Genomic DNA, 26,840 nt, shown 5'->3' on the forward strand with positions numbered 1-26,840 from the left:
TTTTTAAGGTAAAACAAAGGTGTCAAAGACGTTATGGACTTACTGTCTATGTTGACTTTGCCTCTTAAGAGTATTTGGATGGAAAAGTTTGACCAGCACTGGATAATTGGGGCCTTTCAAGGGAAGGATCACTGGGAGCTTTTAAAGCTGGGAAGAAATGACTGACCTCTGAGTGTCATTTGAGCAGGAGTCTCAGGCAAAGGACCAGTTAGTAAACTACAGCAGGCCCCTCATCCAGGAGGGAGTGGCAGGAATGGAGAGGAAGGGCACACGTGAGAAATGTGGAAACAGCAGCACTCACTAGACGCCAGCGAGAGGTGGACGATGAAGTCAAGGGAAGAGCGGAGTCTAGGATGATTCCATTTCTGGCTAGAGTGTCTGACTGGTGGATAGAGGTGAGGATTTGGTGGAAAATGAGTCCAGCTTGAAGCAACAGATCTGAAGTGCTTGTGGAAATCTAGGGAAAGATCTACAGCAGGTAGCGGGATACAGGCTTGGAATATTGAAAAGCGTCTAGTCTGAACATATAGGCTTGTAGGTCCTTAGCACATCGAGAGTAACTGAAACTTCAGGAAGAGATCAGACCCATACATGTGAACAGTGAAAAGAGAAGCAAGTCAAAGGAAAACCTTAAGCCTGTGTGTACCCTTTGGTCTAAGGATTCCATTTTGAAAATACATTATAAGCAAACAGAAAAAGATGCTGATCACAATGTGACTTATAACAATAAAAGACGGACAACAACCCAATGTTGAACAACAGGGCAATGGTTAAATACATTAATATATACTCATTTGGTGAAATTTTAGGAAGCCATAAAAATGGATAAAAAGTTCATTTAAAAATAACAAAAGGCTTATGATAATATTGAGTCTGATTCTGGCTATATAATCATTTTTTTTCACTGAGATTACAATTCTATAAAATATAAAATGATGATACCATATGTACATGTGATAGATATGTGTGTATGATATATACACATTTACATACCAACACAGGAGAAAAAAAGACTGGGAAAAAATACCAAAATGCTGGAATTAGAGAACTAATTATTTTCTTCTTTTAAATGTCTTCTAAACTTAATTTTAGAATTCCATTTTAAGAAAAAAATTTGCCTTTAATAATGTATATTTTGTATTTATTTTCTCCATACAATCTGCAAGTGATTAGCCAAATGACCAATCAAGTGATGTGATTTTATTAAAAGATGAATATATTGAAATGAATCCCAGAGATAAGTGCCATTTAAATGTATGATCTTGTTACCACTGTGAGACTTAGTGCATCCCAGTATACCACTGAGAATTCACCAAAACTCAGTAGAGCCACAGAAGTCATTCCACAAATTTATTCAGCACCAACTACATACTAGTACTGTGTTTGGCTGCTACTTTGGAATAAGTGTTTCTTCAAATCAAGCAAAGAGTTTGCAATTTTATTCTTCAAATGTATTTTTCTCTACCTATCTGTGTTCAAATGACACTTAAAAAAAAAAAACACCTTTTCTGATCATCCAACTTGGATCTATTGATATTCTTATAATTTTATTATGCACCACAGTTCTGAGTGTTAGACTACAGAAAGAGAATAAAATTTGAAGGCTATAGGAAATCAGGCAGTTATACCTTATACATTCCTATTAAGAATGTGAATGCGTACAACTTCTATGGAAAGGTATTTGGCAATGTCTACCAAAAAACAAAAATACACATCCTTTTGACTGAGTAATTAAGTAATTCTCCTTTTAGGAATTTCTCTTATGGCTATACTCACGCATGGCGAAAACAACATATATACAAGGATATTCATTACAGCACTTTTTGTCACAGTAAGAGATTAAGAAGCATAAAACGTCCATCAACAAAGGACTAGTTAAGTAAAGTAGGCTACAATTATACAGTGAAAGAGACAGAAATAGTCAGTGACAGCTATTCTATGGACAGATATGGAAAAACCTCCGGAATTATGTGCGCGCGCACACACAAACACACACACACACACACACACACACTGTTGAACACAGTAATGTTTTAGATTAATTTATATAAAGAATACTGCTATTTGTGTAAAAAAAAGGTTTTTTTTTCCACAAATGGGTATTATAACTCTGGCTTTTTGCGTAGACGAATCCTGGAATCGTATCAGAAAGTAGTAAAAGTGATTGCTTCTGGGGAAAATAAATGGACGGCTAGACAGGAGGAGGGAGCACTTGACATGGCATAACCATGTACATCCACCGGCCATTCAAAAAACTAAAAACAGTAAAAATAAGTCAGCATTCTTTTCTTAAAAAACTAAAAATTTTTACCAAAAATCAAGCTCCAAATGCACTACCACCAATCAAATCACTGCATCTCATTTCATGTTAGTTTTTGTTATTTAGCTTAATTAGTTATTCTTAGTAAAACATAGGGGAGTGGGATCAAAAAGCAGCAGTTCATGAGCCTATAAAGAAATCATCTCATACTCCTTCCACCAGCATTCCTCAGTGCCTCCACTCACCACCCCTCCAAATGGGGTGCAGGATAATAAATGACATACTATCTAATCTAACAAACACTAAATGCATCACCCTCTACCCCTCTGGTCTTCCCTATCATCTCTTTTGATATTGCCCTAGAGGTGTTAACTATGAAATAGATTGAGAGAGAGAAGAGTTTTACATTGATTCAAAGCATTTTACAATGATGTATAGTTCTATTATGTAGAGAAATAGAAAGTGTACATCAGCAAAAATATTTTAATTAATGTGACATATTTCATTAGGATACAATGTCTGTTTTGTTATACTGGCATCTATTTAAAATGAGGTGCTGGCATGCCATTCTAGACAATGTAGTTCTGAGAGAGATTCCAGAATGGGCTTCCAGCAATTTCCACAACAAAAAACTAGCACTAATTTATCTCATTCACCACCCTTAGATTGGGAAGGACCATGGGCAATAATCAAAGACAAAGCAGTAATATGATTTAAAACTATTCATTCCCTTTTTTTATTCTCATTCTCAGCTATAATTTTTTCGCACATTTTTTTAAATTTATTATTTATTTTTTGGCTGCACTGGTTTTTTCTTTTTCTAAGAACTTTTATTGAGATACAGTTAACAGACAATAAAATGCATATATTTAGAGTGTACAATTTGGTATCCCAATTTCCCAATTCATTCCCCCCCCAACCCTCCCCACTTTCCCCACTTGGTGTCCATATGTTTGTTCTCTACATCTGTGTCTCTATTTCTGCCTTGCAAACCAGTTGATTTGTACCATTTTTCTATAGTCCACATATATGTGTTAATATATGATATTTGTTTTTCTCTGACTCACTTCACTCTGTATGAGAGTCTCTAGGTCCATCCATGTCTCTACAAATGTCCCGGTTTCATTGCTTTTTACAGCTGAGTAATATTCCACTGTATACATGTACCACATCTTCTTTATCCATTCATCTGTTGATGGACATTTAGGTTGCTTCCATGTCCTGGCTGTTGTAAATAGTGCTGCAATGAACATTGGAGTGTATGTGTCTTTTTGAATGATGGTGTTCTCTGGGTATATGCCCAGCAGTGGGATTGCTGGGTCATATGGTAGTTCTATTTTTAGCTTTGCAAGGAACCTCCATACTGTTCTCCATAGTGGCTGTATCAATTTACATTCCCACCAACAGTGCAAGAGCGTTCCCTTTTCTCCACACCCTCTCCAGCATTTACTGTTTGTAAACTTTCTGATGATGCCCATTCTAACCAGTGTGAGGTGATACCGCATTGTAGTTTTGATTTGCATTTCTCTAATAATTAGTGATGTTGAGCAGCTTTTCATGTGCCTCTTGGCCATCCATATGTCTTCTTTGGAGAAATGCCTACTTAGGTCTTCTGCCCATTTTTTGATTGGGCTGTTTGTTTTTTTGATATTGAGCTGCATGAACTGTTTATATATTTTGGAGATTAATCCTTTGTCTGTTGATTCATTTGCAAATATTTTCTCCCATTCTGAGGGCTGTCTTTTCGTCTTGCTTATAGTTTCCGTTGCTGTTATTTGCACATATTTTAACAGTATGCTGGAAAGCTAGAAAACAACATCGTTGTTCAGCCTCTTGGGCAATCTCTTACCTTCTATTATAACCTTAAATTATAATAAAACTGACCTTAAAACATACAACACAAGTGGAATTTTAATGTGACAGACTAAGAGGGACCTTGCTATAGGGCAGATTGATACACTCAATAAACATTTATTGGGCCCCTGCTATGACTGATAGGCAAATAGGAATACTCTCCAGTTCTTGTTCTTGGGAACTAGGTGTCAGTGAGGGAGATTGGCAGGTAAACAACCAGCTGAGTGAAAGCTGGAAAATAGAGGAATGAGTGTCACCTTCATAAAGAAGAGAAGGAAGAGAAATTATGATCAGCGTGAGATGGGGAAGCTGCAGACAAGCAACTTTTGAGCTGAGCCTTCCAGGTGTGGAAGGAGTTTGATAGGTTTCAGGAGAGGAGCTGGACAGTCCAGTTTGAAGGAAGGAAAAAAAACAAAGGCAAAGAGGTGTGGGAGGAATGAGGAAACAGGAACTGGCGAGAGAGGGCTCAGGCTGCTTATGGGGTCCACAGGAGAGAACATGAGTCTAAAAATGTTCAAATCAGCTTGGACACCATGCTGAGGGGTGGGCACTGGTGGTGTTGCCCATGAGGAGCCAATGAAAGCCGGGGTTGGGGAGAACTGGGCAGAATAACATGATCTATTTGTGTTTTAGAAAAGTGAGAAAAAAAGAAAAGTGCCCTGGGGGAGAGAAGTTGAGAGGTCATGGTGTTGTCCAGGTGTGAGATGAGGAACACCAAAATTAGGATGGAGGAAGAGAGGAGAGAAAGATGACACTGGAAAGGTAGAGATGGAACTTGCTGACTGACTGGAGGAGGGATGGGGACACTGTGGAGTTAAAGACTCAAATTTTTAGCCAAAAAGGTAATTCTCCCATATATCTAGTTAAAGGGCTTTGACCCCAAAACCAAAGGAGAGAGAGAGAGAAAAGAGAAAAAAGAATTTTCTGGAGTCATCCTCTAGTCTGAATCATATTAATAAATTAATTTACTTAATAAATATTTCTAAGGGCAGTATGATAGGCATAGGAGACACAAACAAGAAAAAGACATGATTCCCACCCTCAAGAAGACTGACAGTTTAAATCTTAAGAACAACAGTGGAGGAATCATGCTCCCTGACTTCAGACTATATTACCAAGCTGCAGTAATCAAAACAGTAGATATTGGCACAAAAACAGACACACAGATCAATGGAACAGAGTAAGAGTTCAGAAATAAACCCACACACTTAAGGTCAAGTAATCTATGACAAAGAAGACAAGAATATACAATGCAAAAGAGACAGTCTCTTCAATAGGTGGTGCTGGGGAAATTGGACAGCTACATATAAAATGATAAAATGAGAACAATCTCTAACACATATACAAAAATAAACTCAAAATGGACTAAAGACTTAAATATAAGAGCAGAAACTATAAAACTCCTAGAGGAAAACGTAGGCAGAACACTCCGACGTAAATCGTAGCAATTTTTTTTTTGTATCTGTCTCCTAAAGCAAATAAAAGCAAAAATAAACAAATGGGACCTAATTAAACTTAAAAGTTTTGCATAGCAGAGGAAATCACCAATAAAATGAAAAGAAAACCTACTGAATGGGAGAAGATATTTGCAAATGATATGACCAATAAGGGTTTAATATCCAACATACATAAACAGCTCATGAAATTCAACATCAAAAAAACAAGCAACCTGATTAAAAAATGGGCAGAAGACCTGAATAGACATTTTCCAAAGAAGACATACAAATGGCCAACAAGCGCATGAAAAGATGCTCAGCATCACTAATCATCAGAGAAATGCAAAGCAAAACCACAATGAGATATCACCTCACATCTGTCAGAATGAGTATCATCAAAAAGAACCAAAATAACAAATGTTGGCAAGGATGTGGAGAAAAGGGAACCATCATACACTGTTGATGGAAAGGTAAATCAGTACAGCCATTGTGGAAAACAGTATGAAGAGTTCCCAAAAAAACTAAAAATAGAACTACCGTATGACCCAGCAATTCCACTCCTGGGTATATATCTGAAAAAAACAAAAATACTAATTTGAAAAGATACATGTCCCAATATTCATAGCAACGTTATTTACAATTGCCAAGATATGGAGGCAACCCAAGTGTCCATCAAGAGATGAATGGATTAAGAAAATAAGGTATGGGACTTCCTAGGTGGCACAGTGGTAAAGAATCTGCCTGCCAATGCAGGGGACACAGGTTCGAACCCTGTTCTGGGAAGATTCCACAATGCCATGGAGCAAATAAGCCTGTGTGCCACAACTACTGAGCCCGTGTGCTGCAACTATTGAAGCCCATGTGCCTAGGGCCTGTACTCCACAAGAGAAGCCACTACAATGAGGAGCCTGTGCACCACAAGGAAGAGTAGCCCCCGCTCGCAGCAACTAGAGAAAGCCCGTGTGCAGCAACAAAGACCCAACACAGCTAATAAATAAATAAATTTATTTAAAAAAAAAAAAGAAAATATGGTGTGTATATATGTGTGGGGGGGGTGGTATATATATATATATGTGGTGTGTGTATATATATACATATATGTACCTATAGTCCACACAATAGCATACTACTCAACCATAAAAAAGAATGAAATTTTGCCATTTGCAACAACATGGATGGACTTGGAGGGCATTATGCTAGGTGAAATTTTAGAGAAAGACAAATACTGTACAATATCACTTACGTGTGGAAGCTTAAAAAATACAGCAGACTAGTGAATAGAATAAAAAAGAAAGATTCACAGATATAGAGAACAAACAAGTGGTTGCCGGTGGAGAGGAAAGCAGGGAGGGTCAACATAAGGGGAGAGGGTTAAGAGGTGCTAACTATTAGGTATAAAATAAGCTACAAGGATATATTGTACAATACATGGAATACAGACAATATTTTATAATAGAGAGGATGAAAAAGATTGACCGTTTAGTGAAAATACAGTTACATTAAACTGTGATAAATGCTGTGTAGAGATAAATAACAGATAATTATAAGAGTATAAGAGTTCTGTTGTTGCTCTAACAAATTACCATAAACTTAGCGGCTTCAAACAACACAAATTTATTTTCTTACAGTTCTGGAGGCCAAATTTCACCAAGCTGAAGCTGTGGCAAGCCCACATTCCTTCAGGAGATTCTGGGGAAAAGCCATGACATTGCCTTTTCCAGCTTCTAGTGGCCACATATATTCCTTACCTTGTGACCTCTTCCTCCATCTTCAAAGCCAGTGGGCAGCAACTTCTCTGACTCAGCTTCCCTCTACTTCTGTCACAGTCTTGTCTATAATCAAATTTCCCTTTTATAGGATATTTCTGACTACATTTAGAAGATTTGTAATGCAAGAGAAGAAGCAGATTTCAGAGGAGGTTGGAGGACCTTAGGCAAGGAGGGAAGTTTTTAATCTAAGAAAAAGTGTGTTCTGAAAATTAAACAATTTGGTTGCAAACAGAAGTCAACTAAGTAACACAACTTGTATTACTAAATTTTATCCTCATATCCTTAGAGCAGAATCTAAGGATGTTAAGGAAAAGTAAGTACGTAATTACACTGAAATTTTTTTTTCATCTGGCCTGGAACCCTACACTATCAATGCTACAAAGAGTTGTATCGATCACTTGCTAATCCAACAGTTCTCAGTCTGCCTTCTTTCACTACCACAAGCCCAGCTGATGATGAAGAAGGCACGCTCCTTTTGGTTCATCCCATGCACACCTGTTCTAATTGACCTTTTCTCTCCCCCATTACAAGAGTATGTTAGAATAAATTACAGGTGACTTATCAGGATAAGTAAACCAATTTTTTTTAGTTAAATAATTTTATAATGTGAAACTAGCTACTGTCAGATAACCCCCACGACTGATAGCAACACACTGTCACAACACCTCGTGAGAACCACTGATTCTGTCCCCGATCCACCCAAGACCAGTAAAGCCACGGCAGTGACACGCCCATCACCAAGCTCATTGGGGCAGTTCTGACCGAGCCTGGTCTTGTGATTTTCAGTCCATTGCTGCTTCTATTACCACATCCTTCTCCATTTCTTAAGACTATCTTCCACTTCATTTTACCATCCAGAAGGACTAAGGTTTATAGAAACAACAAAATGTATTGAGGTTTTTTTTTGGGGGGGGGTCTTTTATTTTTCTTAATCAATTTATTTATTTGGCTGCAGTGGGTCTTAGTTGTGGCATGCAGGGTCTTCCTTGCGGTGCGCTGGCTTAGCTGCCCTGAGGCATGCGGGATCCTATTTCCTGGGACCAGGGATAGAACCGGTGTCCCCTGCATTGGAAGGCAGATTCTCAACCACTAGACCACTGGGGAAGTCCCCTGGTCTTTTATTTTTTTAAGTAAAATAATACTTTTTCAAGTTTCATCCATCTTGAGTCCCATCGGGTTTCTTTGCCATCACAGCCTCACCAGGTCTTGCCTGGTCTTCCCTGGTCTCTCTCCTTCCTTTGTGCTCCTGTGCACTTAGCCTGCACTGCACACTTTACGATTGTATTATATCCTGTCATTGTCTTGTCCTCTCATTTCCTCATATGTGCACGTCCTGCCTCCTATCTAGATTTATGAGGTCCTTGTGGAGTTTTGCATCTCAACGCTCAAAAACGAAAGAGGTGATGTATGGTATGGAAGTTAAACTGCTGAAGTGTTCAGAACAGAGATGTCTGCTGTTTTATTTGACAAGACTACAGTCTCCCCACTCTGCACTGCAGAGATCTTGTTACATATTCTGCAGTTGTTCTGCATGTAAAGATGGGAAAAAGAATGTTGTTTCAGCTTCAGGAACAATATATTGGCTTCCGTTAACTAAGGGAAAACTAATAAAATTTACATTCTCATGCTCCTAAAACCTAGAATGATAGCTTTGCTGATTCTTGTTCCTTTCCCCTGGAAGTCTGTTTTATCATTGTTTCCTGGATATGGAGTTCTTTTTTGGTGTGCTTTACTTGTTTTCTTGAAATGTTGTGTCCTGGTGCTTTAGCTTTCTGCTATCTTGATCTTCTGTAGTACAGCAGATATTTCTGATCAAAATCTGTGTAATTGAGCCTTGATCTGGACAAGACTCTGCAGATTGTATATCCAACACAGCTACGTAAAATCCCCAAGGGACTTACTGTTCAATAATATTTGTGAGCTGTTTCTTCACATTTTAGTAAAGCCTGGATAGTGCCCCAAAAGGCTATAAATACAATTAGATCGTTTTAGTGGTTTTCTTTCCACCTGAATTAATTTATTTCCATCTTAGAGGCCCCACTATTCAGGATTCTATTTTTTTTTTTTAAAGACAGAGTTGATATAGCAGATGAGTAAGGCAAAAAAAATCAGAGAGAAACAGTGGGGGAAAGAATTGTCAATGTGATAGCCATTCTGCTACTGAATCTGTGGTAAATCACTTTGGCAGGACGCCAATCCACAAACTAGACCATAAAGGGCTTTAGATTAGTCCAGTGTCTAATGTGTTTCCCAGGCAAACAGCATTAAATTGAGGCATGGCCCTTCTTAATATTATACCATTTAGCTCATATATGATAACTATGAAATAAAATGCTTTTTTAGTTTATTTTGCACCCAATATTGGTCAAACACTGTCAGGCAGGCCAGACTGAAGGCAGCGAAATATTCTGAAAATGCAGCGGAATAACACTTTGCCTAATCAAGTAGGGAAATGGGTTTGCGTACAATTATAACACAGACACTAGGTTTTATGACAAATGCAGGTAAAGGGTGTTACGGGCACATAGAAGATAGGCACCTAACGCAGGCTGAGGGGCACTGGAGGAGATGCTGAGAAGACTTGGTAATGGTAATGATGGACAAGTTAAATCAGACTGTAAAGAGATGCTTCAGACAAAGGGAACACAGCATGTGCAAAGTCATAAAGATAAAGGTGTGTGGAACCTCAGGAAAATGACCAATAGTGTAGCAGGAGGAGAAGTAGAAAGTTTAAGGCAGACTGGTAGAAGCTAAAATTTCAGGCAGGTCAACCAAGAAACAGATCATGAAGGGCCTTATCCCATAAGCACCTGGTCAGAGGGAGAAACCATAACCCTTTGGGTTCCAAGGAAGGAGGAAACTATGTAACCTCGAAACTACTGGGTTGGCCAAAAAGTTTGTTCGGGTTTTTGTAAGCTGTTTCTCTGTTTGCCAAGATGTTACAGAAACCGAAACGAACTTTTAGGCCAACCCAATATTACAGCACCATAGAAAGTACAAGAAATTATCTGGTAAATGGTAAAATACCAATCACAGTGCTGCTATCTGTACAGCAACAGGACAAAAATCACACATTGTTTTTTTAAGACAGGAAAACACACGTGACATGAACTATAATACCTACCACTACCATATGCAAACACTGATCACACTACTTCTATGGTTTTTAAGCTGTAGTAAAGACTTCAGAACTTTATCCAGAAGACAACCACTGAAGGATTTTAAGCAGCAGAGCAATAAGATCGGATTTATGTTTTTAGACAATTACAATGACATTGTTGAGAAGGCTGAATTCAAGGCAAGCCGGACTGAAGGCAATGAACTGTTCTGATAATGCAGGGGAATAACGCTGAGGGCCTGAACTTTGCTGGTGGAAGTAGCATAGAGAGATTTCGCAGATAGGACCAACAGAATTTGCTCTCCAGTTGGATGAAGGGATGAGGGAGAAGACAACTTCCAGGATCACTCCATCTAAGTTTCTGACCCGGGCCACTAGATGAATGAGGTTAGGAAATATAGAAAAAGGTCAATTTGGTGGGTACGGAAGAGAAAGATTATTTCATCTAAGGACATCATGAGCTTCCAGAGCCTCTGAGACAAGCAAGTGGAGATGTGCAGAAAGCTTGAGACAGAGACTGAAGTCATTGACTCACACTATATCCCATGTCTGCTTGCCCACTCAAGAATATTGCTCCAGGAATTTTCCTATCTCTTTTGTTCTCTTGTCTTTTTGGCTGGTTGGGTATGTTTGTTTGTTTCTCTACTGGACTTTTTCCCATCAGCATAAAAGTATGCCATTATTCCTCTCATCTGGAAAAATCCTTCTTGGGACTTCCCTGGTGGCACAGTGGTTAAGAATCCACCTGCCAATGCAGGGAACCCAGGCTCGAGCCCTGGTCTGGGAGGATCCCACATGCCGCAGAGCAACAAAGCCCATGAGCCACAACTACTAAGTCTGTGCTCTAGAGCCCACAAGCCACAACTACTGAGCCCACGTGCCACAACTACTGAAGCCCAAGCATCTAGAAGCACATGCTCCACAACAAGAGAAGCCACTGCACTGAGAAGCCCACGCTCCACAACGAAGAGTAGCCCCCACACACCGCAACTAGTAAAGCCCTTGGACAGCAACAAAGACTGGAGCGAGGAAAGGAGGGGGCAGGAAAGATCCTTCTCTGTCTCTGCTTCTTCCACCAGCTACTGCCCCATGTCTTTGTTCCTTTTTGCAGGGTCTCATCCTCTCCTCCTAGTCCCTCTTAAACTCACTACACATAGTGTAGTGTTAACACTACACATGTTATACTCTCATCAGATCCCACATTGCTAAATCTAATGGTTAAATCTTGATCTCACCTTACTTGACTTCTAAGCTGCTTCGACAAAGTGGATCATGCTTTATTTTTCAATACATGTAGTTTCACTTTGCCTCCAGAAGAGAAACCTCTCTTCCAAACTCACTGGTTTTTTTGGTCATTTTTTTTTTCAGTCTATTTTTTGGCAGGGGGCAGGGCTCCTCTTCTTTCCCCTAAATTTTGATCATTGGAATGCCCAGGGTTTAGTCTTAGACGTGTTCTCTTCTCTATCTACATTCATTCCTTTAGAAAGCTCATCCTCTACCATACACTTCTGACTCCTAAATGTGTATCTTTAGCCCAAAATGTTCTTCCAAACTCCTGTGTATAACATCTACTTGCCATCTATACTGCTATATCTAATAGACACATCAAACTCAAAAGCCAAAACTGAATACCTAATCTTTATTCTGCCAGACCTGTTCTTTCTACAGCCATTTTTCAGTTCAATTGATGGCAACTCCAACCTTCCCATCGCTCAAGCCTAAAACCATGAAATCATCTTTAACTCCTCTCTTTCTCATATACCTTCATCTAATCCATTAGGAAATCCTTGTGTTTTTACCTTTAGAATAGCTCCAGATTCCAGCCATCCTGACTACTTCTATTACCACCACCTTGGTCCCAGCTACCATCATCTTTCACTCAAATAACCAGTCTCACAGCTTCCACCCTTATACATATCCTCCCCGTAACACACTGTCTGTCTTCTCAGCCAGAATGAACCTCTGAAATGTAAGTCAGATGATGTCAATCCTCAACTCCAAATGCTGCAGTGACTCCCCACGTTACTCACCCACACAGGACATAAAACAGCCTATAAAACTTCACATGATCTGGGCCCCCACTGACTGTCTCATCTCACCGATTTCTACCCTCCTCTCAACACTTGGCTCCAACCACACTGGCCAGGCACACCCCAGGCCTACTGTGGAGCCTTTGCATTGGCTGTTGCCTCTGCCCAAAACACTCTTCCCCAGATGCTTCGGCTGACTCCCTGTGTTCTTCGAGGCTGCTCAAAAGTCAGCCTCGGGATTTCCCTAGTAGTCCAGTGCGTAAGATGCCATGCTCCTAATGCAGGGGGCCCAGGTTTGATCCCTGGTCGGGGAACTAGATCCTGCATGCCGCAACTAAGAAGCCCGCATGCCGCAACTAAGAAGCCCACATGCCACAACTGAGTCTGCGTGCCACAACTAAAGATCCCACATGCTGTAACTAAGACCTAGCACAGCCAAAAATACTAAATAAACAAACCACAGAAATTCTTTAAAAAAAAAAAAAAAAAAAAAAGTCAGCCTCTGAGAATAACCCTCATCCCCATCTCTATAATCACAACTCACCTCCCCAGAATTCCTGATCTTTACTGTACTCCTCTGCCTTTTTCTCTTTTCCACAGGACTTTTCTACTACAAAGTGCAATTACTTATTCACTGTGTTGTTTATTGTCTCCCACCAACATCACCACCACCATCAGAATATAAGCTCTACAAGGCACAAAACTGTTTTTGTTCATTGACCTATCCCAGTCTGTGGTGTATGGTAAATACTTGTTGAATGAATGAAAGTATCAATACATAAATAGTAGTTGAAGAAGCCATATTCATTGAAGAGAGATCACTGAAGAAAATGGACTAAGGGCAGAACAACTGGGTACTCCTTTTAAGGGACTGACAGAGGAAGAGAAACCCATAAAGAGGACTGAGAAGGAAAAAACAAAGTTGTTGGAAAAGAAACATTAGGGGACCGTGTGTCAGAAGCCAACAGAGGAGAATATTTCAAGCTCTGTGAGAAGCCAGGTAAAGTAAGCCACCTGAGCCTCCTGAAGCTACAGCCCCTTTTTTCTGCTTTGTTGGCCAGCCTATACCTTTTCTGGCCCTGTGCATTCTCCACACACCTCTGCTCTCCCTGCACGTTCCTCAAAACCTTCCTGTTGTCAACAGTCCTCTCCGGTTGCAAATCTCTCTCCATTCACTATCTGAAAGAAACGTCCCTAGTGCACAGCTACAGTTTTTATACAGTCTAAGAGGTAACTTATTGGCCCTATTTTTACTATGACTTGTTAAAAGCTTACTGATGAAGCTATCACTGTATTTTGTTGGGGGCAAGGGCAGATTTGTATCCATGGGCATAAACAATTTGGGGCTCATCACTGTGTTTAAGAATTTTTAAGTACCCCATTTCCTTCTGAAACTATTACACAATTATTAAAGTATAATTTAGGGAAAGCTCAGAGTTTCAGATTTGAAATTATCCAAGAAATGCTTAGGTATTAGAATGTTCTCATGGACCAACAGGCTTTTTGAAGATATTTTGTTGTTACTGTTGTGCTTATAAGCTCTCAGCCTTCCATGGAGATGAACTGGAGTTGAGCTGTCTAATCAAAGACCTAAATTCAGTGAAACAGTCCAAGGTATAAGCACCTCCCCTGAGCAGGGTCAGCTCCATTTATTCATTCAACATTTAAAGCATAGCAAGGGTATCCATTTTTCTAAATATGGGGAATAATAAGGCATGACCTCTGTCCTAGAGGAGTTCACCCTCTAAAGGGGAAAAGTCTATATAAATAAATCACTACAGTACAACATAAGTGCTACCAGATTTACACCCAGACATAGTCACCTGTAGAATTATTCTGTATTCTAAACCCTGCAGCTCTTCCCATCCTATGTTAGATCTGTACCACCTATGTTAGTAAGGGGTGTTATAAAAACCTCAGGTCTACCCAGAGAAGATCTAGTGAGGGTTACATTGGTAAGGCAAGTGCCTCAGGTCAAGAGTCGTGTCTCACTGTGGCTATGTAGCCAGGGACACAGGGCACTCACCACCCGCACCTCCATCCATAGCCCCGATCGCTCCCCACTCCAAAAAAGGAACAGTGGCACTGGCTCTGTTTTCAGTACCAAATATTTATCCCTCTTGCTACTCAATCTTGAAAAAGAAAATCATGAAGTTTGGTTTTTCTTCCCTTATAAAGGATAAAAGAGAAATTCTTACCCATTGTTAGTTGAAAAACAAGTAGGTTTCTAGCCTCTACAAAATCAGGAGTGGCTTAGAAACAGTTACAATCTACAGAAAAAAATGGAAAATTAGAATACTAAAGAATTATATGCCTTCTTTCTTGACAGTTTGAACAAAGCAAGTAATTTATCTGTAGCAACTTAGAATGTTATTTATAAGAGGGTCTGATTTTCTAAGGAAATGTCAATTGAGCTGTCATTCATTATCCCAATATGATATTATCTTTAAGAATGAAGCTATCAGAACACTATCTATATATGTAAATAACATACTTATCATATTTAATATAAAATTTACTCAGTGGGTCACATTTTTATTTTGATAGCACATAAGCCTCCAAAATGAAGTTTAAAGAGATAACTTGGGCAACTAATTCCCAGTTAGAGCTGATGGACTTGGAGGTGGAGGACAGGAAGGGGGAGAATGGGAGGAGCTCTCATGGTATCATGAAGTGACTTCTACCACCGCATTCTGAGTACCATTTGAAAAATAATTACCAATTGCAGCCACTGTGGAAAACAATATGGAGGTTTCTCAAAAAACTAAAAACAGAACTACCCTGTCACCCCACAAAATTCCACTCCTGGGTACATATCAAAAAAAGAAACAGAAAAAGAAACCCCCCAAAAACACTTATTTGAAAAGACTTGCACTCCAATGTTCAAAGCAGCATTATTTACAACTGCCAAGATATGGAAGCAAACTAAGTGTCCATCAACAGATGAATGGATAAAGAAGATGTGGTATAAATATACATTGGAATATATTACTCAGCCATAAAGGTAATGAAATTTTGCCATTTGCAACAACATGGATGGACTTAGAGGGCATTATGCTAAGAGAAATAAGTCAGACAGAAAAGTAAAAATACTGTATGATATCACTTACATGTGGAATCTAAAAAGTACAGAAAGCTAGTGAACATAACAAAAAAGAAGCAGACTCACTGATATAGAGAACAAACTAGTGGCTACCAGTGTATGTGGGGGGAGGGGCAATAAACAGGTGCGGGAGTAGGAGGTACAAACTATTGGGTATAAGATGAATATAGCAATACTTACTAATAACTGTAAATGGAAAGTAACCTTTAAAATTATATAAAATTTTTAAAATGTTTAAAAATTGCTTTAAAAAAGTTACCAATTCATAATAGCAACAACAAATATACTAAAGGAAAAAATGATAAAATATTAATGAAGAAGATGAAATGCCATCTCAGCAAATGGAATGGTGTAACATGTCCCTGGATTGGGTGACTCAGTATAATATCCTCCCCAAATCAGTTTAAGTTTAATGCAATTTCAATTAGAATCTCAACAGGGTTTTTCATTTGCTTTATATTTTCAGGAATTGATAAAATGATTATAAAGTTTATACGGAAAAGTAAATAGACCTTAAAAACCCAATAAACCTGAAAAACTTGTCTGATATCAGAGCATACCTTAATGATGCTATAGATTGATAGGGTAAAGATATGGAAATAAACAGACTAGCAGAACAGAGAATCCAGAAATAGATCTACAAATGCAGTAGACTTTACTATGTGACCAAGGTGATGTTTCAATTCAGTGGGAAAGATAGAATATTTAATAAGTAATGCTGATAGAATTGACTATCAATATAGAAAAACTGAAAGTATAATCGTATATTACATATGTACAAAAATAAATTCAGAAGGATTTAAGACAAAGATGGAAAAAAATAAAATAACATTCTTAGAAGAAAACCTATAAATAACCTATAATCCTTCAGAATAGGGAAAAGTTTCTTAACCAAGAGAGGAAACCCAAAAGCCATTGAAAAAGACATAGAAATTATATAAAATTTTAAAATGTCTAAAATGATAAAAGTTATAAACAACTGAATAGAAAATTATAAATATAAGGATAAAATGCAATGCAGATGACAAATGTCTGTACAAAGCTCTTTTGTACATGGGCAAGAAAAAGATAAACAGCCCAAGAGAGAATAACAGGAGCGAAGGACATCATGAAGCAATACAGAGAGGAGTCCAATCCAAAGCTGACCTATGAATTGATGCTCAAACATATCTGTAGTAAGGAAGGCAAGTTAAATTTTGCCATCAAACTGGCAAAAATCCAAAGGCGATACACTTTCAGGGCACTGCTGGCAGAGATTGAGGAGACGTGGTACTCTTCTACATTGCTTGTGGAAGTGTAAACAGTAACAATCTTAGTGAGCAATCTGGCAAAATTTATGAGAATTAAAAATAAAATCCTTTTAAAACTTTTAAATTTGGTAATATGTGACATTTAAAACCTAAGTGAAAAAAAATTGAAAAAAATAACCAACGAAAATATGCCACAATAACTATGACATCTTTCACTCTCACATTTCAATAAGAGTTCAGCTAGATATAAAAGTCTAGATTCAAATTTCTTTTCAAAAATACTTTGAAAATATTACTCTAGTGTTGCTGTTTAAAACATCAGATGTGAATCTAATTCTCAATCCTTTATAGATGGCCTGCTTCTTTCTCTCTCAAATTGGTTCCTGTTCCTAAATTTCACTTTACTGTGTCAAAGTGTTGATATTTTCCCTTTTCTCTCTCTTGTTGGTATACAATAAGCCCACTCAATCTTTAATTGTGGCAAAATTTCAGTTAGCAGTTCTTCAAATATTTAACTTAATTTTTTTCTTTTAGAACCCCTATTAATCAGATGTTGACAATTATTCCATTTGTCATACCCTTGAATTTTTTTTTCTCATTTTTCCAATTCTTCGTCCCTTCTAAATGCCTTCTGGGGATGTTTCAAAACCCACTCCATCTCATCAATTCACTCATCAACTGTATTCACTCAACCCATGAATTAAGTGTTTTATTTCCATTATATCTCATCGGTTCTTTTTTATAACTCCTTGTCCCTATTTAATGCTTCCAATGCCCTCCTATACACCCTTGAGAATATATATTAGGATTATTGTGAGTTCTTGTTTCTCTGGCTCATTACTTCTGCTGCTTCTGGAATTAGTTGCTCAATTTGTGATCTCTCCTTTCCAGTGCTTTACATCAGTCTTCCTCAAAGGTCTCTTTATTTTTCCTATTCCTTTCAGAGTATCAGCTACAGTTTTTATATTGAGTTCTGAGTTTCATCCATATCCCACTTGCTTTTGAGGCATCTTCAGAATTAGACTCAAAGGAGGAAAAACCACAATTGCTATAAATTCCCCATCTTGAGTCTCCTATGGCATAAATGAGACCTAACGTCCTCAAGAATTAGCCTGGTCTGACTTACTCTAATACTACTGAAAATGAACAGACAACTATGTCACAGAGTCACCAAACACTTTCCATTTGTTTATGGAAAGAGTTACAGTGTTCCAGGAGTATGGGAGAGAGTAAGGACTCAGAATGGCAAATAACTATGCAAAGTGTCATTATTTCGAAGATTTCTTAGAAATTTAACACTTTGTAATTGTTATAGTGAATCTTACTTTTCTTCCTCCCCTTCATAGACCTGTATAATTTTTTTCATTTGAAAATTATCAACATTTAGTTTTAAGGACTTCTTAACTGAACTGACCCCTAAGATAACAGGAGAGGCCTCTTGGGTTTCACAAAACCAGTTTGCATATAGCTGATCTGAAAATAATAGAAATTGGTATGGCATGTTCTGTGCAATTGTTTGTCTCACCTCCCTTTCCTTGATATATCAATATTTGTATCTTACCAGACACCCGTAGAGATGTCTAGCCTTTTCTTTTGATCTGACATTCATTTATTCAACAAATATTTGTTGAACACTTGCCATACTTGTTCTAATTGTCAGGTGCCCAGCAGGAAAGACACAGTCCCTGCCTTCACAGAGCATTGGAGTCTAACAAAGAATCCAGATTGAATATAGGTTCTGTTAGAGCAAGGATTTCTTCCTGTGTTGTCTTTCCGTGTATCCCAGGCACCCAGATCAGTGTAAATACTGGTTGCATGTTAAAGGAGTAAACTTGTGACACTAATTACAAGTGTGTTGAGTGTTACGGTGGGAAAGTGCAAGTGTCATGGAATGTACAAGCAGGAGACCTTTCCTACTCTGGGGGGATCATACGGAATTAGTTCTCCAGCTGATAGCGACCTCCCTTCTGAGTGGTTTATGCGGGCTTAGTTAAACCAGCAGCATCTAGTTCCTATTCAGGCTACCGTCCCATGATGCATGGAGGCCTGAACCATGCTGGATTTCTCAGTATTGTTTTCTGTAAATGAGAAGTTAGATGAATTGCTTAATAATACTGTGTGTTTATAGAAATAAAAGAAAAATCAGTTCAACAATGCTGATTTGTGTTTCTCGCTTGCCTGCCCACCCCTGCACCCCATTTTCTCTTCTAAATTGCAGATGAAGGAGCTTCCATGTACCCTTGTGACGATACGTACTGTGGACCTTTCCCAGAATCTGAGCCGGAAGTGAAAGCTGTAGCTAACTTCCTCCGAAAACACAGGAAGCACATCACAGCTTACCTCTCTTTTCATGCATATGCTCAGATGTTGCTGTATCCCTATTCTTACAAATATGCAACAATCCCCAATTTTAGCTGCGTGGTAAGTACTTGAAGCTGGCTACGTGTGTCAGGCTTCATGCTCTTCTAATGCTAAGATTGCTATCATCTTGACGGCATAGAACAAACACATTGTGTTTCTTCTAATAAGCATTTCATATATATATCTCATTTTTCATAATCATATGCAGTAACTATTATTATCCCCATTTTACAGATGAGGAAACTGAAACCTAAATATATTAAATCGTTAGATGAAAAACACACAGCTGCTAAGTGGCATAGCCAGGATTCACCCCAAATCTAGCTCCAGCACTGTTGCTTTGAACCACTGTGCATGCCGTTTCTCAAATGCAATCATTTCAAACCCATTTACATTCTTACCACAGGTTATTTGGAAAATGTCAGGATGGATTTGATTAGCATTGTGGCTCCGGTCACATATGTAGGGCTGTAATTAACTTTATTGAGTAAATAATTGTTCATAAATTATGGTCCAACTCTCATTAATTAAAAGCAAGGTTTAATTTATAAACACTATTTGCTTAATGCTACTAAGTCTCTGGGCCTGTAACTGACATATTAGTGCTAAGAATGAACAGCCTTTCAGGCATGAGATTACTTGAAAGTGAAAGCAGAGTTCCTTCCTCACCTCATCTCAGAAACCCAACAAGCTATCCACTACAGGGACTAATTCCTCCTACACTGAGTCTGGTTCAGAGTTTATAGCATCTCAAGGCCTATAAAGTTCAAAACCAGGCCAAACTAATACATAGTGTTAGAAGCAAGGAAGAGGGAGGGAGGAGTGACTGGGAAGGGGCACAGGCAGGCTTCAGGGTTGCTGTTGGTATTCTATTCCTTGCCTGGATGCTGTTTCTGAATGAGTGTGTACAACTTGTGATCACTCACTGAGCTATAAACTTAAATTTTGTATATGCTCTGAATGTATGTTACACTGATTTAAAAGCTTTATATAAAAGAGAGGCATCCTCTTCCTCCCTATACCTCGAACTCCAAATCCTGCACCAGTTGCTTGGTGTTGCAGGAATTCCTAATCTAAATGTCCAGGACCTGGGAAGAATGAGGAACATGAAGAGGTCAGAAGGAGGCCTGGGGGAAGGCTTGTATTCCAGCCAAAAGAGGAACTTGGTTCTTAGCATTTCATGCAAGTGAGAGTGATATTTGATAGCGCTATTCTTCAGCTCCTTGGTGGGTCAAATAGGCTTAACTCCAATTTGGTGTTATTGACCTGACCAGCTTGTACCACAATGTTTCTATAGGCAAATGTTAAGCCCTTTCTAAATTGGGCACAGCATCTGCCTGTATTCTAACAGATTATATAGAATATGCAATATTAAAACTATCACATGAGAATGTTCTTATTTTGAATTTATCTTCCCACCAGGAGTTAAGCCTGTTTTCCTTGTGTCTTGGATTGGAGTATGTGGCATCAAGAGTGGATCGGTGGTTCACAACCAATGATGAATTTCCCTCCCAAGGGTCACTGACAATGTTGGAGACATTCTTTGATTGTCACAGCAGGGATGGGGGATGTTATTGGCATCTAGTGGGTAGAGGCCAAGGATGCTGTGAAACACCCTACATTGCACAGGACAGCCTTCCACAGCAAAGGAGGATTTAGTGCAAACTGTCAGTAGGGACCTTGTTGAGAAATCCTGTTAGTGGGTTGCAGATAAGCTAAATTGCTAAAACCAAGATTACAATTCTCAGAAACTAGATAAGTCTCTGAATATTAACCAGAAACCATGAAATGCTGTTCATCTTGTTCAAAAACATTCCATCACTACGTAGGAGTCTGTATTTCTGCTAAGATATTTAGATCACTAAGTTGCTTTAAATAAGAAAATACTTAGGTAAAAAATATACTTCTTACTTAGCTGAGGTCCAATAAGGAAGACTTGGGTCCTTCTGGATAATTGGGGGGAAAAAAAAGAGCCATGGAAAAAGGAAGAATCACTTAAAGTGTTTTAAATAGGTGCCACCCTGGAAAATAACTCTTAGAAAATTTGATGAAGTTTCTACTCTTTGTGGAAGGATCATGTCTAAACCTCTTATCAACATACACCCAAGTGGCAGAAGTCCAATGGGCCCAAAAGGCTAAAACTATGCATGTATTTTGTGAAAACATGCAGAGTGGTTATCTTTTTTTTTCTCAATAGATTTTTTTCTTGGGTTTAGTCATCTGAAATAATGAGGAATAAAGGTCTCCTCCCCAGCAGAATGCAGTAATCTTCTAAATGTAGAAATTTCTGTCCTTGCCATGGAATATTGCTGAGGCCATTGGAGAAGATGTTGAAAATCTTAGCACATTCTCCGTAACGATACCTCATTATTGGTGTTCATGTTCCTTTTCTGTTGGCTCCTGCGAGGAGCATGTCGTCATCAGTGAGATCAATAATAAATGCCTGACAGTTTCTGGAGCCTGGTCCCTGAATAGCCACCCAGGGTGGCATTTGCTGCAAATGCTGCTTTCTGCATCCCTGAGGTGAGTGAGGACAGCAGGCCGAAGCTGGGTCCAACACACAGCATCACACTGCCCAGAGCGCTTCAACTGATGGACTAAATTATTCACAGGCAACTGGAAACGGGAGAGTTGTGTACTGGTTTCAACATACTTCTTTTCCTCTCACTGGTCATACAATACTTCTGACTCCTTGTTGAAACCAGTGCTGTTAAATCATTTGAAAATGTTTTCAAGGGTCGTCCATATCGTTCTAGTTCATCTTAGACTATTCACCTTTTAGTATTTTGATGGTATTTATTTTTCCTGCTTTTTGGCATTGGTAGGAAGTTCCACCTCAGAATTTCTACATCTTAGCCACACCTGGTTGAGCTCTGCCAGAGGCGTGTGTAACCTTAGAAGTCACGGAACATTCTGAAAGTGTTTCCATTCCCACAAGGGATAAACACAGAGCAAGAGGAGTCATTCTTACTGAATTCAAGGGTTTCTGAATTGACCCAAGTGGGTTTTAAATACCTTGAACCTGGCCCCTGAAGTAGGTACTTAAGGATCAATGAGATTATCCTGATACTATTGCAGATCTATGCTTATTCAACATTCATGCAAGAAATAGTGATTAAGTGTCTGTTACATGCAGGTGCATTACTAAATGCTGTATTTGTAGCTATGAGTAACACTGACATGGGCCCTGTCCTGTCAAGCATTGTGAAACTTATGGAAATGGTGTCTCTGAAGAGGGCAGAATACTAAATCAGCCTCAGAAGATGTATTTATCCCAGCGCAGCCACTCCTTGCTGTGGAACCCCAGCCTGACCACTGAACCTCGCTGAGCCTTCCTTTTCTCATCTGTATATGGAAATGTTACTGATCACTGGCTCATTGTGAGGACTAATCAAGGGGCATAATGTGTTCTGAGACATATTGCAAAATGCATGTGACAAAGAGTGACAATATTATTAAATATAGCTCTTCATCCGTGTGCCCAGTGTTTTCCAAATTGAGGACTGATAACACTCAGACATGTCAGTGTTTCTAAAGGCTTCAATGCAATGGTATTAATGATATAATTTCTCCATCTAACCTCACAGGAATCTGCAGCTTATAACGCTGTGAACGCACTTCGGTCGGTTTACGGGGTACAGTATCGCTATGGGCCTGCCTCCAGCACATTGTGTAAGTTTCCTATGGGTGCTGTGTTAGAATCATGTCTTGAACCAATATCCTGTGCAATAACTTCCCTTAAATAAAAGAGAGAGAAAATGTGTTCCCCCCCAAGGTGAAATTTTTGACTACCAAATTAGCCAAGGAAGATGGAGGAAGTTTATGTCTGATTAGTTTTACCATGCTTGACAGAAATCACCGTTCCAATTCAAATAAATCCTAAGCAGAGAATATTCTAAGCATGTAGTAAAGACTACAAAGTTAAATTGAGATCTTATGACAATACAAAGTACCAAAATGGGCTCCTTAAGCAGCTGTAACTACTGCAAAGGTGGAAATGGGCCTTGAGAAGATAACGAAGTAATGTTTCAGCCCTGAAAGAGCTTCCCTTTTATCCCTCTCCTCCACCATTCTTGTTATGAAATTTTGTTTCTTACCTAACACCTTCAGCTGAATTTCCCCTTGAAAGGTGACTGAAACATTTCTTATTTCCTATGAAATAAACAGCACCTGGGTGTATGGAAAGAACCTGGACAGAGAACCAGGAGTCATGAATTCTTGTCTTAATTCTGCCATCAATTAGATGCAATCCTGAGAAAGATTAATCCTAGGCTTCAGTTTCCACAACTGTTAAATGAGGAATTGGACTAGATCATTTCTCATGGCCCTTCGAACTCTAAAATTCACTGACTGTACAACTAGGAAAATCTAGTGAGAAATCATGTATTTCTGAATGTCTAGCCGTATTCCTGGAGCTCACCATGATCGCATAGTGGATGTCTATGCATGCTTGTGAAGGTATATACACACATTATATATATGTGTATAGATAGTGACATCTGATTATACTTCTTACTGAGGTAGCAAATTTCTCCTCGATTTCTTTAATTTACCCATCCTTATATTCCTAATCACTCACTTTCTTCAGCCTTCAGAAGAATTGTTTGGTTTGTTAATTAACATTGTTTCTCACATAAGTTTATCCTAGTAGTGGTACTGTCTTAAGTATCAGAATTTTTTTTTTTTAAGTTCATGGTCATTGGTCTAATGCTGACCTTTTTACCACTGTCTTTTAAAAGAGCCACCTTGAAAGGGGAAATAAAGTATTTTTTAAAAATCACATTACCAGTTAATACCAATAGAACATATTAAAAATCTAAAAACATTAATTTTTTAAAATCTTATTCACATTTCACCTTTCCACCTTGGTATCAAGGCACAGTCTTAGGATTATATTTACGGAGAACAACCTGTTACCATAGCAATGAGACGGTCATATCACCATGATGTAAGTGTTGGCAAATACTGTCTCGGACTTGGACTTTGGCTACTATGACTACTATTTGCGGTTCCAGTGAATCTAACCCAAAGAAACAATGAAGCCACAGCCTACCTTCTGTCCCCAGCTGAAGCAAGGGGAACTGGGAAATAACAGGGTCATTTAATTGTCATTGCCACATAATTCTGTCTACCTCATCCTGGCAAAAATAGCATTAAACAGTGGTATCATTTGAGTGGGGAATATTTAAAATAAAATGGTGTTATATATCAGGCTGGATTATATAAATTTCAGGAAGAAAAGTGTATGAAGATTCTTCTATGAAAATGAATTAATTCATTATGAAAAGCATGTTATGCTAAAAACTGCACACTAGACACTTTGGGGTATAAAGATGTAAAACAATAACATTTAATATATCCTGAGCACATTATTTAATTTTCACAATAACCCTATGCAGTAGGTATTATGATCCCTTTTTCAAAGGGGAGACAGAGGTACAGAGTGTCACAGCAGGTGCTGGGATCAGATGCAGTCCAAGCCCACAGTCTGCCTAAAGCACCTGCACTTTCAACTCTGCTGAAAAGCTGGAGCGTGCAAGGTCAGAGGAGCCAGAAGGAGAGAGTTGCCAGAATGGACTGTCAGCTAGCTTAAATGCTGTTGAGAGATTGAAAGTGGGATCTGAGGGGAAAGAAAAACAAAAAAAAGGAAATTAGGCCTTGAAGGTCATTGGTGACCTTCAAGAACAAAGGTTTCACAGCCTGGTGGAGGCAAGAAACAGACTAAAAGTGGTTGGGGATGTAGAAGCAACATATATAGATTCACTTTTGAGTTCTAAAGCAAAAGGAAGAAGAAAAAGAGGATGATGTTATAATAGGATCATGAGAAAGAAGTGCTATAGGAAAGCAGTGCTTGGAGATTTTGGTGTCCAAAATGCAAGATGCAAGGGGCGGGGGGTGGGGTACTAAGGAAACAAGGTCCTAGAGAAGACACAACAAATGGTATCAAACTATGTCACATGAAAAAGACGAGCAGCATTTCTTCCTGAGCTAGAAGGAGAAAAGTCAGGACTGTGATGTAAGCAGAGGAGGTGATGAGCTACCTACCTGTGATGCGTATGGAGACAGCGGTAAATGAGGGGCAGGACCAGAAGGGAACGAGAAAGATTCCTTAAGTGAAGGCCTAGGAAAAACGGCCCAGAGCATTGTTGGTAATGGAGAAGAAGGCCTTCAGAGGTTAGCATGAATTTACAAAGACTTTCTCCATCACCCTCCTGGGGAAGAAAACAGAGAAACTGGACTAGGGATTGAGAATTAGCAAAACAAAAGCAGAAAAGGACTAGAAAAAGGTCTGGTGAGAAATTCAGTGGAGTAACTGACCATGGCCAGCTAGAAAGTTCAATGAAATTATAAGAAGCTTGGGGGGTGGGGGGCGGTCTGGAAACGGTAATAAAATAAAGGCAAAGAACAAGTTCATCAGGCGTGGAAAAAAATAGGGAAAGTAGAAGAAATGAGGTTTTCTGGGAACAGAATTTCAATATTCTAGACCTTGAAAGAGGAGAACTGAGTGATAAGCAAACTACAGTGTGGGTATGTTTATTGGTGAAATAAAGTGAAGGTGGAGAGAAATGATATTGAAGTTGCAGCTGAGAAATTGAGGTCGTCATACTGGAAAAGCATTACTACTTAGACTAGATCCTCAAAGAACAAAGTTTTCATGACTGGCAGAGGCAAGAACCAGATTGAAAGTGGCTGGGATGATTTATGATGACAGCAGGTATGATTTATAAGTTCCATGAGCCTGATGCTAAGGAACTCTGGTTAAATCGCTCTTGTTGAAAGGGTATTTAATTGGAAAGATTTAGTACAGCTTAGTAAGCAAGTACTATATATACATTTTGAAAATTATGCAGACTCAGTGACGCTGTTTTTTTTGTTTTTTTAAACTTTTAGATGTGAGCTCTGGTAGCTCAATGGATTGGGCCTACAAAAATGGAATACCCTATACATTTGCTTTTGAACTACGTGACACGGGGCATTTTGGTTTTTTACTCCCAGAGATGCTCATCAAACCCACCTGTATAGAGACCATGCTGGCTGTGAAGAACATTACAATGCACCTACTAAAAAAGTGTCCCTGAGATGCCCTAAGGGGCAGGCCAACCACCAGAGAGGGCTGATTCTGCACGAGAGCTACTTGGCAGTGGATGTAAATTGTTTTTAAAGAGAAGGGCAACTGCTGAGAAGGAACTTATCTGTGGACTTTAAAAGGACTTTGTCATGCAATTCAACTCTGTGCCAATAAAAAATGGTGGAAGAAAAAAAAAAAGAGCATAGCCTAGGTTGTTATTAGAGAAGGCATCCATTTTCTATCCCTTTAGAGTCTCATTTGATTAAGCAGGAAGGGGATATTTTCTAATTCTTTTATCTCAAGAAATGTACAAATGGAGGATTCCACTTTAAGAAATCTCATGTTCTCAAATATATGTGGTTTATTGTATGTTAACTGTATCTCAATAAAGGTTCCAAAAAGAAAAAAAAGAAAGCAGGGTATACATTATTACTAAGTCTGAAATAATAAATAATTAGTTAATGTAAAAAAAGAGAAATCTCATGTTCTCAATGAATATCTGGGCTACTAATTATGTCTGATCACTTGCTTTCCATGTAAAATGAAGATTTTTGGAATGGAAAGAACTGTATTTCTTAATAAGTCTACAA

General features: G+C 38.7%; 1 protein-coding gene across 1 annotated transcript in view; it reads left to right on the plus strand.

Annotated features, from left to right (window-relative positions):
• The window catches only part of LOC130853668 (carboxypeptidase A6), a 37,067-nt gene extending 10,456 nt beyond the window's left edge, over positions 1–26,611 (plus strand). The window contains exons 2-4 of the mRNA XM_057735901.1: positions 19,039–19,241; positions 22,769–22,853; positions 26,073–26,611. Coding sequence (XP_057591884.1) covers positions 19,053–19,241; positions 22,769–22,853; positions 26,073–26,260 — 462 coding nt within the window. The 5' untranslated portion in view covers positions 19,039–19,052 and the 3' untranslated portion in view covers positions 26,261–26,611. The remainder of the gene's footprint in view (positions 1–19,038; positions 19,242–22,768; positions 22,854–26,072) is intronic.
• The last annotated feature ends 229 nt before the right edge of the window (positions 26,612–26,840 follow it).

This window comes from Hippopotamus amphibius, chromosome 5 (assembly GCF_030028045.1).
Source record: "Hippopotamus amphibius kiboko isolate mHipAmp2 chromosome 5, mHipAmp2.hap2, whole genome shotgun sequence".
NCBI classification, from domain to species: Eukaryota; Metazoa; Chordata; class Mammalia; order Artiodactyla; family Hippopotamidae; genus Hippopotamus; species Hippopotamus amphibius.